Here is a 14,317-nt window from a genome sequence, read left to right on the forward strand (position 1 = left end):
GGCAACGAGGGGACATCTCAAAATTGCCAAAAATCACTATTTTGCGTTGATTTTTTCCATCAAAATTGATTTCAAAGTGCTGCAACTTCTCAATGGATTGAGATAGAGTCAAATGCTTTTCAGCGTTGGTTACACGTTACCTTATGATCAATCTGGGGTCATTTACAGCCTCTCACAAGTCCAAAATTTTCTTGGCGATGAGGGGGACTCCGCCCCCCTTCAAACCCCCCAAACAGAAGGGGGCACATCCCCCTTCTGGCAACCCCCTCATGTATCCTTTTGTTGGGGGGCCGCGCCGAAAAAGAGGTCACTTTTTTTAACAACATTTCTCAAACAAAAACAAGTGTTGGGGGCCTAAATAAGGCATTTTTTCATCATTTGAGACAACAAAAAAGGGGGGGGGGGTGAAAAAGGCGTTAAAAGGCGTGTATATGAAGTAATGGGTTAACATGCAACACTTTCAAAGTTTCTGTTAAATCATATGTTGTTAACACAACTGCATGATTTAATTTTAAATTGCCTGACTTCTTAATTCAGTCCAGTGACAAATTTTGTTTTGCCAAAACAAAATTAAGTGCTGAAGAAGTATTTCAAAGCCTGCTGTTTCAACTCTTACTAAGCTTAATATTTTAAATTGACATGTGCATCTTTTAATCTGGACAAAAACAGACATCATTATTTTTGGAAAAAAAATAAGAACATGTACTTCTATACTTTAAGGGGCATCTTGGTCGAGTGGTTAAAGTTGCTGAATCCACTTGCCCCTCACTGCTCTGGGTCCAAGTCCCAATCAGGTTTTTGGATTCTTTCATGTGAGGAAGCTATCCAGCTAGCTTATAAAAACATTGGTGGTTCTATTCAGGTTTTTGTCCACCAGTAAAGCTGGAAAGTCACCAAATGACCTTATCTGTGTTGGTGTGCCAAAAACACTCAACCAATAAACAAGAGGGCCATGATGGCCCTGAGGTCGCTCACCTGTATATAGCCCCCCCGGGGCCAATATTACCCAAGGGCTTTTATTTGTTTATTTGAACAGACTTGGTAGACACCCATAAGAAGATGTTTCATGCTAAACATCTAAGTTCTAGCTCATTGGGTTTTTTTAAAAAGAAGATTTAAGTTTTTACTATACACATATAGTTAAAAACAATGACACCCCTGGGCAGGGCCAGTTTTGACCCCCCGGGCTTTTATTTGAACAAACTTTGTAGATATTTACTTAAAGATGTTTCATGCTTAATATCTAAACTCTAGCTATTTGGGTTTTTTCAAAGAAGATTTTTAAGTTTTTGCTATACACATATAAGGAAAATCAATGACCCCCGGGGCGGGGCCAGTTTTGACCCCAGGGCTTTTATTTGAACATACTTGGTAGCACCCATTAGAACATGTTTCATGCTAAATATCTTAGCTCTAGCTCTTTGGGTTCTTAAAAAGAAGATTTTTTTTAAGTTTTTACTATATGCATATAGGGAAAATCAATGACCTCCCGGGGCGGGGCCAATTTTGACCCCAGGGCTTTTATTTGAACAAACTTGGTAGACATTCACTAGAAGATGTTTCATGCCAAATATCTTAGCTCTAGCTCTTACGCGTTCTTTAAAAGAAGATTTTTTAAGTTTTTACTATATGCATATAGGAAAAATAAATGACCCCCCGGGGCGGGACCAATTTTGACCCCAGGGCTTTTATTTGAACAAACTTGGTAGACATTCACTAGAAGATGTTTCATGCCAAATATCTTAGCTCTAGCTCTTATGGGTTCTTTAAAAAAAAGATTTTTTAAGTTTTTACTATATGCATATAGGGAAAATTCTAATGACCCCCTGGGGCAGGGCCAATTTTGACCTCAGGGCTTTTATTTGAACAAACTTGGTAGACACTCATTAGAAGATGTTTCATGCATTTTATCTTAGCTCTAGCTCTTTGGGTTCTTTAAAAGAAGATTTTTTAAGATTTTACTATATGCATATAGGAAAAATAAATGACCCCCGGGGCGGGGCCAATTTTGACCCAGGGCTTTTTATTTGAACAAACTTGGTAGACACTCACTAGAAGATGTTTCATGCCAAATATCTTAGCTCTAGCTCTTTGGGTTCTTAAAAAAAGAAGATTTTTTTAAGTTTTTACTATATGCATATAGGGAAAAATCTATGACCCCTGGGGCAGGGCCAATTTTGACCCCAGGGCTTTTTATTTGAAACAAACTTGGTAGACACTCACTAGAAGATGTTTCAATGCCAAATATCTTAGCTCTAGCTCTTTGGGTTCTTTAAAAAAGAAGATTTTTTAAGTTTTTACTATATGCATATAGGGAAAATCAAATGACCCCCTGGGGCGGAAGCCGATTTTGAAACCCAGGGCTTTTATTTGAACAAACTTGGTAGACACTCATTAGAAGATGTTTCATATGCCAAATATCTAAGCTCTAGCACTTAGGGTTTTTTAAAAGAAGATATTTAAAGATTTTTCTTTCGGTTGCCATGGCAAACCAGAGTTCTGCATGGAATTAAATTTTTGAAAACAATTTTTAAAGGTGAGACCACCAAAGGAACATTCCTGTGAAAGTTTGGATGAAATTGCTCAGTGGTTTATGAGGAGATGTCATTTAAAGCAAAAGTTTACGGACGGAAACGACGGGACGGACGACGGACCGAACGAACGGAACCGACGCCGGACGAAAAGCGATCACAAAAGCTCACCCTGTCACTTTGTGACAGGTGAGCTAAAAAAAAATGCCATATAAGCAAACAGTGCATGACCATGTTTAAATGGCAATGAACGACTGATCTTCAATGTGTATTGTTACTTGGGTAAATTTAAGTGGTTTCAGCAGCCTGATTATAATATTCAAATATAACTCTGTGGTCTTTAATAATAACTTACTGTTTTGCTTCTGCTGGGGCGTTGGCAAGAAGTTTAGATTCTAAGTCGGCCACGTTTAACTCCTCACCCACTTTTACCTCCATCTTGACCGCCTTGGCATCCACGTCCCCAATATCGACCCCACCTTCATGATGGAAGAGTATTGTGTCACCAAAACGATGGGAATATATACATACATAAAACTCTTCTTTCTGAAAACAAATATAGTTTGCAATTTTTATAACAAATTAAGAATTGTTATGATGAAAGCTAATTATTCAGTTTTAAAAGAGCTATTTATATTTCTCAAAATGTAATGGAACTCATCCATTTAGCACTTTGTCTGCTGCCAGCAACAGATTCTAACCATGTGACCAGTGCAGACAAAGATCAGCCGACACATTGTTCTGTATGATCATGGTCTGAACTGTTCTCTATTCAGTCAGTACATATTTTGAAATTTTTCCTTAAAAATTATCTACTGAAAGATGGACAAGTCCATTTAAGATATGAAGCGACACAAGGGTGAGAAAAAACTTCATACAAACACTGCTCATTTCACATCTGGTTAATTTTATTAGTAAAGAAAAACTCAAGAGCCTCATAGGACAAGAGAAATAAACCTTAAACCTCCTCCTGTTAAAAATATAGGGGACTTACAACTAACATGAAGTGGACATACAATGTAGTCTACAGGCAAAAGTCCTCAACAAGATGTTCTTTTTATCACACACTTACCTGTTCATGGGCAATAAATGGCTCAATGATAAAATTCTTGAGTCTTCCAACGGCTCTTCCAATCTGAAATATAAATCAAACATATATCACGACAAGGTCTTCAAGAAACTAAACATATAGTCACCATAAATGGCAGTCCAGCTTCTAGATAAAAACTTTAGTATATACCATTAAACAGGAGCGCCTAAATCAATTGTTTGTATTACCCATTGTTGTCCCACAGCCTGTACGCCAAGTTTTCAAGAATTTACTGCATAATATCACAAGGACAAGTTAAGAAATACTTCCGGTAAAAATTGACAAGTAAGTCAAAATCAGAATTTGCTGGCCCTGTGCTATAAGATAACATGTCAAAATACTGGTGGCAATTTGCAGAGCCAATAATCCAATAACAAATCTATGTCACAAGTATATAAAGACAAACCCGGCTGAACATAAGCTATATCTAACAAGACTTTATAATAACAAGATATGTTTGTAAAACATGTATGCCCCCTATCAGCAGCCAATTAGTCATGTGATAAGGTTATTATGACTTCTGACCCAGTGATCAAACAATTAATAAGGGTTATCAAGTATCTACTGGTCATGACCTTAACCTTTGACCCCTTGACCCAAAACTCAATAGGGGACATCTGCTGGTCACGACCAATCATCATACAAAGTTTGAAGTTCCTAGGCCTAAGCGTTTTTAGTTAATTGATCGGAAACCGTTTTAACATACAAGGTCAATGTGACCTTGACCTTTGACCCCTTGACCCCAAAATCAATAGGTCATCTGCTGGTCATGACCAATCACCATACCATGTTTGAAGTTCCTAGGCCAAAGGGTTCTTAAGTTATTGATTTGAAAGCATTTTTACCTACAAGGTCAATGTGACCTTGCCCTTTGACCCCTTAACCCCAATATCAAAAGGGGTCATCTACTGGTCATGACCAATAATCATACCAAGTTTGAAGTTCCTAGGCCTAAGGGTTCTTTAGTTATTGATCGGAAACCGTTTTTACCTAAGAGGTCAATGTGACCTTTGACCCCTTGACCCCAAATCAATAGGGGTCATCTACTGATCATGACCAATCACCATATCAAGTTTGAAGTCCCTAGGCCTAAGGGTTCTTTCGTTATTGATCAGAAACTGTTTTTACCTACAAAGTCAATGTGACCTTGACCTTTGACCCCTTAACCCCAAAATCAATAGGGGTCATTTGCTGGTCATGACCAATCACCATACCAAGTTTGAAGTTCCTAGGCCTAAGGGTTCTTTCGTTATTGATCGGAAATCGTTTTTACCTACAAGGTCAATGTGACCTTGACCTTTGACCCCTTAACCCCAAAATCAATAGGGGTCATCTACTGATCATGACCAATCACCATACCAAGTTTGAAGTTCCTAGGCCTCAAAGTTCTTTAGTTATTGATCGGAAACCGTTTTTGCTTACAAGGTCAATGTGACCTTGACCTTTGACCCCTTGACCCCAAAATCAATAGGGATCATCTACTGATCATGACCAATCACCATATCAAGTTTGAAGTTCCTAGGCCTTAAGGTTCTTTAGTTATTGATCGGAAACCGTTTTTGCTTACAAGGTCAATGTGACCTTGACCTTTGACCCCTTGACCCCAAAATCAATAGGGGTCATCTACTGGTCATGACCAATCACCATACCAAGTTTGAAGTTCCTAGGCCTCAGGGTTCTTTAGTTATCACTCGGAAACCATTTGGTCTACGGACCCACGGACCAACGGACCGACAAGTGCAAAGCAATATACCCCCTTTTCTTCGAAATGGGGGCATAATAATGGCTAGTCAGTTTAAATATATTTTAAATATAAAGTGGACCAATCCAGATTTAAAGCATGGTCAATTCAATTATCTACTGGTTAATTGAAACTCAAGAACTCCACACTTAATATCTGAAAATATTTCATGTTTTTTTCTTGCAAAAGAAAAAGAACACACAAAAAATCTTCATTGACCCAGCAATTTAGAAACACACAGAATGATAAAATTCAGCCAATTTCCCAGCTACCTCGCATACTTAAATGGGAGTGGGGGCCTGTTTACTATCAACTTGTACATTACACAAATTTAGTCAGGTATATTTTAATTTTCTCTTATCTAATCTCATAAAAAAATGCATACATTTTATTTCATTCAAGTTTGCTGTCAGTATTAAATTATATATTAAGGAGTTAACCAGTTACTGCACTAAGGTGATAAAATATGGGAACTAACTTCCTGATAGGTAAACTTAATAATTATACTTGTGCTTTTGGAACACTAGAATATAAACATTTGATTTAAAATTTCACCAGAAACAGTATAAGGTCATATAGAAAGTGGGCCATCAAGGCCATTACAAGTCCTGTAGCTGTTAATTGTTTTCTTTATATTGAAACTACCAGTATAAAAAGGCAGACTTTAAAAGCTTAATTGGGCATTAAAGATCCTAAATAATTAATTATCAAATGATCAATTTTACCAATCATGTTTAAAGGAAACTGATAACCAGAGAAAACTAATTTTCTGATTTTCTTTTTAATTGATTTCCCATAATTCAACATTTCCGACACTAGTCTGATTTTGTTTCTAACTGTAGTAAATTAATGGGAAAACGAAGTCACTTCAGATTTCTTTGAACATGAATTGTGCAAAGAGATAGAAAATAAACGTCTTCTCACTAATCAAGCCGTATCCACGAAAATCAATGTACAGCCTCAACCAAATTATAGACCTCTTCTGTTATATTGATTTGCTATATAGACATTTATCTGGTAAAATCAGCAGTTTTAGCTAAATCCTTAAGACAGTCTGGTGTATTATTGAAAATGAACCTGTCTAAATCAAGCCTCCTTAGCAAAATTGACAATATGAAGTTGCCAATGTATACAACCTTACATGACATGAAGCCTCCTAAGCCTCCTAAGCAAAATTGACAGTAGTTACGGAGTTGTTTAAAAACTGAACACTAATTGGGAACAAAAATGTTTCAGCGGTCATGAAGTTTCAGATGGTAAGAGGTATGGTATTAGATCATAATACTCCTTATTCAAAAGTTGTGAGTTCGTATCCCACTTATTCAAAGACCAATACATAGATTTTTGTGTTTTTTTCCTATATAATGGGATGGGGGGGTCCAAATTTAAGCTTAATTAATATCTTGATTATAAACAATGAACACCAATGATTCACATCCAAATTTCAGCAGTCTTTTCCGCAAAAATTAAATGCCATGTTTTTTTTATCTGTACAAAAAGCTGTGTAAAAAATCTTACCATCAAATAAATCTACATAATTTGCAAATATAGCACTAACATGGGGAGCTATAACAATTAATTTATCAATTTATAGACACATATTGTGTGGATAATGTTTCTGTTATAGGACAATTATTAGCATTTTAACACTTGTATTGATCCAGTATTACTTTTGCCGTCAGTCATATCACATGTATATGTCATGTCGATACAATAAATTGACATAATAAATTACTGTGAAGGGCTTCTATGTAATTAAACAATGCTTGAAAATTATAAAAAAGATAAGAAACGTGTGCTCAACATTCGTCTTTTTCATATGATACTTACACTGTGCACTTGAGCCATTTTTACAATATACTATATGTCTACAAATTGAGCTGGTTGGGTAAATATAACTTTTGGAAAATAAATAGACTGTATTAGGAATTACTAACATTTTTGTCAGCTATTCAAAATGTCTCTATTTCAGCCTGTTTTTTTAAAAGCAAACAAATCAGTGTAACAGTTACTATGAAATCTATCACCTAGCTTAATACTGAACTTTACAACAGTGATAAATGAAGCGGTCAAGGTTGCATGCATGTCATATTGCACTACTATCGTGTACTTTACATTCTATTTACATTATGTTGTCACATCACGAGAAATGACAATGTCCAACATGAATATTTGATTAGGCACAATGACCATAATAATATGATGTACTAAATAAACATTAACATTGGCTGTAATCATGTACTGTACACGACGAAGTTTTAAAGTGACCACTGCAGACCACTGAAGGGCGTTTCTACGGAAATGAGCCTGATAATTGAAAACATTATCGTATCTTATTCTTCATTTAATATGAGGCAATAAATACAGTTCTTTTTTGCATCAAACCATTTGAAAATATTTTTCTTTTTAGAGCATGCAAATATGTATACATGTATATACATGCAGGCATTTTGATATTTAATCTGTTGTTTTTTTTTTGTTGTTTTCTTTTTATTCATCAAACTAATGTTTCACTAAAACATACAATTTTGATTAAAAAAAACCTTATTTTTGCTTTTTTAAATCATTATTTCATACTTACACTTTTCACGACTGTCCAGCTAAATTACTGAAGGAGAAAGAGCCCTGAGATACCCCTTCATACATAATGTATATTATTACTATCACAAGTAATAAAATAATTAAGCATTCAGCTAAATTTTGATTTTCTAAAAAACAAAAACAAAAAAAAACTTCAAATACCTATCATCCTATTTAAATTCTTTTGAATTCAAAAGATAAACAAAAAGAGAGTTTTAACAAGTGCCCAACTAAGCTACCAGTAGATTCAATTTCTCATACATTTATGTACAAAACATATATATTTGTAACTAAAAAACCTTTTGCCATTTTCACATGCAGAGAAAATTTCTTTCTCCTACACAGTATCAGAAAAAAATCTGAGAAATATGAAATTTTCTCCAAAATTGGTGACCTTTGCTTGTTACCAGTTTTTCTATAGGAAACAAGACTCTATAAAGACTAATCAATACCTTAGATTGATAGGGCCTATTTGAAAGAATTGATTGTTCTGGGAAACACCATATTTCAAGACATAAAAAGTTATAAAACTAGAAGGAAATATCTGCCTAACCAGACAAGGTATTTCCTATAATAGGAAGATGGTGTAGAAAATCAAGTCACTGTGTTCCCTGATATAAACACATCACATGCTCATTGAAAGGGAATTAAGCTAATAATATCTGGAGAGAGATATTCTTATAAACATTTCCAGAAATGGTACAATCAAATAACATTATGTTCACAATTCTTATGGCCACATCTGGCTGTAGTTAAAGGTTTTATAAGAATAGTGTCTCTGGGCTTTTTTTTAAACATATTAACACATATGATTTATAATGTATAAAAAAGGAAATATTTTCTAAACAGTAACCATGTAATTTGAAGAGAGACACATAAAAAGATGTTACATAACTTGATTATTGAATCACTCAAAGATAAAGTTTGAAGAATATTTTCTGATTCTTCAGGATATACATTGTAGGATCCTTTCTGAAAGCTACTAGTAAAGTAGTACTTTATTATATACAATGTTTCTATGCAGGGACACTATATAGTTAGTTAGCTACTCCCAAATACCTTACTAAAACATAAGATCTGATGTAATACTTTAACATGTGGTTCTATAATAACTGAAACTCCTATCTGCAATTTTTTACAGTGTAAAATACAGAACAAAGTATAGCGTGAGCTACATGTATATATTCAAGATTAAAACTGTATAAACATACTGTAAATTCTTTTCCAAGTTTGGGTTTGAGCCATTCTTTAACACCGTCAAGATCTGTACCGGCCTTGATTAAACCAAGTTTTCCTCTTCTCTTGATCAGCTGATCCGGTTTAACAACTAATTTCTGAAAAATAAAATAAATATAGGATATAAATAAGTCTAATTCCCTTTAAGACTAGAAATGTGTCATCATGCCACGGATGCCCCCGCTTGCAGCCAAAATTTCAGATGTTATAATATTTAGTTCCAAATTTGTTTGCACAAATAATTTTTTTCATTTTAAGTTCAAAGCCCTTAAAACTTTTCAATGTTAACACAAACCATTTTCATACAATGTTCAAGGCACTGAAATTATTCAGTCTAAACCTTTTGAAAATAGCATATTTCATATTTGTAGCCAAAATAATGGCTACATACATTTCAGTGCTGAAACTGAAAGTTCAAAATTTTTACAACATTCAAGAAAGATAAGTTTGTCCAAAATCATTGAACCACAACCAAATTCAAACTTAAACTGCTTATTCCTAAGATGTATCTATATTATTTTCAAAGTGAAAGGGACATAACTCTGCCAAAAAGTCATCGAACCATGACCAAATTTAAACTTGACCTGCCCATTCCTTTGACATATCCATATGTCAAATTTGAGTAGTTGGGTAGATAATGAACAGAAACTGTAAATTTCATATTATTTTCAAAGTGAAAGGGGCATAACTCTGCCAAAAATCATTGAACCATGACCAAATTCGAACTTGACCTGTATTTTCTCACGACATATCCATATGTCAAATTTGAGTTGAATGTGTTGTACTGTTGGGGAGATAATGAACGGAAACTGAAAATTTCATATTATTTTCAAAGTAAAAGGGGCATAACTCTGCCAAAAATCATCGAACCATGACCAAATTCGAACTTGACCTGTATTTTCTCATGACATATCCATATGTCAAGTTTGAGTTGAATGTGTTGTACCATTGGGGAGATAATGAACGGAAACTGAAAATTTCATATTATTTTAAAGTAAAAGGGGCATAACTCTGCCAAAAATCATCAAACCATGACCAAATTCGAACTTGACCTGTATTTTCTCACGACATATCCATATGTCAAATTTGAGTTGAATGTGTGCAACCGTTACTAAGATAATGAACGGAAACTGATGATGACGGAATGACAGAATGACGGAATGACGGAAGGACGGAATGACGGAAGGACGGAATGACGGAAGGACGGAACAGGGTAACACTATATGCCCCGGCCATTACATGGCGGGGGCATAAAAAGTCAAAGCTGACATAATACAGGCTCCCAAAAATGCTACAGTGATCCAAAGTAACACATGCACTTGTAATCGTAGGACAGGGTACATTGATTTTGTTTATATACTTTGATAAATACAATTATATAAACTTGGATATTACATTTCCTAACCTTTCTATGTAAAATTTCTAGAAATTTGTATTATGGTATACATGTATATTTATAATATATTCAAATTTCAAATTTTCGTAGACAAAATGTTTATATTTTATTAGAATATTATATTTGTGGCTGTGCGGCAATAAATAATAGTTTATTATTAGGCATGTCATAGACATGTTGAATTTATAGGGCAAAAAAAATAGTTTCTGGCCTCCATCTCATAAGACAGTACCATAGTATAAGAATCTTACACTGGCTGCTGGTACAGACCGGAATATCTAGCTCGAGGGTAACTGTTTACGGCGGTAACGAGGCTCTGCCGAGTGTCCGCTAAACAGTTACCCGAGAGCTAGATATTCCCGTCTGTACGGACAGCCGGTGTTCGATTCTTTTTCTTGCATATTACATGTAATTTATTTTCAGAATAGAAATTACGAAAACTGATATTCTCATTACGCACTTTTTTCTTATACTAGCGTATGAACTTACAACTGCATTCATAACGGGTAAGTGACGTCATCCTAAGAAAGCAATTCATTCATAAAAGGCAATGACGTCATTTAAAGCACGCGACTTGTCTTACATGGGGGCGTGTAAGACAGGGTTTTCTAGCACCGGTGTAAACGGTAGATAATCCTGTTTGATATGCAAGAAATACAGCATACAATGTACATGTAAACAGGACCTTCTTTTTTGAATATTTGTTTTTACTATCTTAAACTTTAACTTTCAGCTTTATATTTAAGCTTTTCAATACAGAGCAATTGGCCTAGTGGTTAAGATGTCTGCCTCCAAACTCCAGGAACTTGTATTCATGATTACTTATATGGCAAACATAGTTAGCTTTAACTCATTTTTTAAGTTAGTAATATAATTTAAATAGAAGTCGTCTGTAGAAATGAGCACACTGAAATTTTAATTCATTGGTGTGGAAGTACATGTATTACGCAATACAGGAAATAGTTCAAATAGAACATTTATTCAAAGGTGTTGTTTTCATACTTGTATATTTTTATGAATATGTTTTTTTCAGTACATGATCATTTTTTATAACATAGCTATACATGTAAATTCTTGTTGACTGAACTTGACTCAGCAGTTATTATAATCAAATCACATGAAAATTTATTTTACATGAGGAACACATTTTTTTCGGGAAGACTTCAGACAAAGTTTTTCCTTAGTCATGTGACAACAATAATCAAACAGTGGTAACTGAAGTAATTATTTCATGCATCCACGACTTAAAAACTCTATTCATTCATTACTGTAACACCCATTCATTAAAATTGTACACTAATATTAATACAAAAGTCATGTGACATGATGTAAAAACGCCGACGGTTCGAATATAGTAATCACGGTTAATATAATCCTACAGTTGTCAAATCACATGCAGTACATACACTATGCCACGTGAGTCCGGCACGCATGTCATATTAGGTAATACATAAACTGTGCGTGCTTTCTACCAGTGAGGTAATTAATTCTACCATCACTCATTAACATTAATGATAAAATATTTCTGTTTTATTGGATAATATAATCAAAAAATATGTAATCACTGTCATCCCACTTGAAATTCTTATTACGATTATTTATGAGGTTGAGCTAAAAAGAAAATTGAACAATGCTCTCAGTGATTTTTTTACCTCTGCATCCTGAGTCCAGGACTCATTGAATTTACTGTGGATGCAAAGTTTCAAATAATGTGCATCTTTTGGATGCATACTTTTTCTGAGTAGGGAGTCCTGTCTGACAGGAATTTGGTAGTAAATACCAAATTGTGTTCAAGTTATGTCAATCATATTCTAGGTCTGCAAATCTTCTACAGATAAGAAATAATAATGTGCTTTACTATAGATAAGCATAAAAATATTAAGGAAAATGAAGTTTTGATTAATCTCAAACTAAATTAATGGAAATAAACTTATTAAATTTATTTGACCGTTTTGAATAATTTCAGTATCAGAAGCATGGTAATTAATGTAGAAATCAAATTCATTTTTTCTTCATTCTATTGTTAATATACCTTTCATATCACTAACGCAATATTAAGCCTTGTAACTTGGATTAGTCGGCTAAATTTTGGGACTCATAGATTTATAGCCCAGCGAGTCCTAGGACCCACACTGATGAGTTTGTAAAAAAATCACTGTGCTCTATATAACTGGATAGTAAAATAGAATTTGGTCTGGTAAACATTATATTAATACATTGTATTTATACATTTATTTTCTGTCCAATAAACATTAAAATATAATTTCTGTTCATTTGTTTCACAAATTTCAGCAAATCAGCATATAGCTCTTACCAAACTAAATATTTTAAAAGGATGCGCCAGCAAAGTTCATTTCAGACATTCAAGAAGATAATTTATTTTGTTTGTTTGTTTGTTCTTCAGGTATCATCATTCTTAAAGGTGGGTGGAGAATTATGGAAAATTTTGATACACTCATTGTACATAAACACTCATTTATCAATTAAAAACCATTTAATGAACATGAAACTCTCATTCAGTAAAGATAAAAGCCGCAACTGCACTCAGATGACCTTAAACAACTGGGTACTTGAAGTTCAAAATTTTATCTTTAAACTATCTTAAACAAGCTGCTTGTATTGCAACACAAGTCCCCAACTAGCCACAGTTTGACAATAAAGTTCCGTTTTTTCTTGATAAATACATGTATAAACACAGGATTATCAATGTAAGATTTTCACAAAACTAATGAAATTTAGATTTTATTATCAAAGTGTTGTCAATTATTCATTTTATTTAAAACATCTGGTACGCAGACACTGGCAAGTACCGGCTTGTAATATTTTGCTTGATTAACAAGCCAGTCTGACAGTCTAGAACATTTTTACTAATTTCAGTTCAGTCCAAGGAATACCAATTCGGTCCAATGATTTCACCAAATGTACAGTCCAGTTATGTTAAAACTCTGTTCAGAAGGTCTGGCTAAGTCTTTACGGCAGTTAGATAACTATTTGTACTTGTGTTTTGTGTAAACAGATATAGAAGTCAATCATCATAAATGAATGATAATTTTAATTCTTGTAAACCAAATAATTTTATTATCAATAATATCAAAAAAATGATATGTAGACAATAATAGAATGTAATCTATTAATATTAAGGTATGATAACAAAAAATTATATAAAACATAAAATAGCTCTTTATTCTATAATTTTAGTCATGCAGGAATGATATAATTTTATCAGTAAATAGCCCATGAAATAACAAATAAAAAAAACTTGTATGTATAGAACAGAAACATTACACCTGGTATGCTATCATTTACAGTAATATCAATGGAAACATGATATCTTTGGCAAGGCACCATGTAAAAAATGAAAAGAAATATTTACTACTATCTAACAAGGAAGTCTTATATAAATTATATTATTACCTACAAATAGAATACAACTTATCCCATTTCCATGTATTACTTGTTTAAACATATAAAATTAATGGTCTCTCATTTTTGTCCCCCCATTTTTCCTCAACTGCATTCTTTTTCCTTGTTGGTGGAATTTCTATCCCTAGCTGCTGTTTGGTTTAAAGTGTGATATGGTTATGTATTCAGATTAAAATATGAGCCGCGTCACGACAAAATCAACATAATGGGTTTGCGACCAGCATGGATCCAGACCAGCCTGCGCATCCGCGCAGTCTAATCAGGATCCATGCTTTCGCTTACAAACCCTATAGCAAGTAGAGAAACTGATAGCGAAAAAG

General features: G+C 34.0%; 1 protein-coding gene across 1 annotated transcript in view; it reads right to left on the minus strand.

Annotated features, from left to right (window-relative positions):
- The window catches only part of LOC132740487 (ATP-citrate synthase-like), a 47,877-nt gene that overhangs the window by 26,606 nt on the left and 6,954 nt on the right, over positions 1 to 14,317 (minus strand). The window contains exons 3-5 of the mRNA XM_060728399.1: positions 9,154 to 9,276; positions 3,604 to 3,666; positions 2,887 to 3,077 (exon numbers count right to left, since the gene is read on the minus strand). Of these exons, the coding sequence (XP_060584382.1) occupies positions 2,887 to 3,077; positions 3,604 to 3,666; positions 9,154 to 9,276 (377 nt within the window). The remainder of the gene's footprint in view (positions 1 to 2,886; positions 3,078 to 3,603; positions 3,667 to 9,153; positions 9,277 to 14,317) is intronic.

Source organism: Ruditapes philippinarum, unplaced genomic scaffold (genome assembly GCF_026571515.1).
Source record: "Ruditapes philippinarum isolate M1 unplaced genomic scaffold, ASM2657151v2 ctg550_1_1_1_1, whole genome shotgun sequence".
NCBI lineage: Eukaryota > Metazoa > Mollusca > Bivalvia > Venerida > Veneridae > Ruditapes > Ruditapes philippinarum.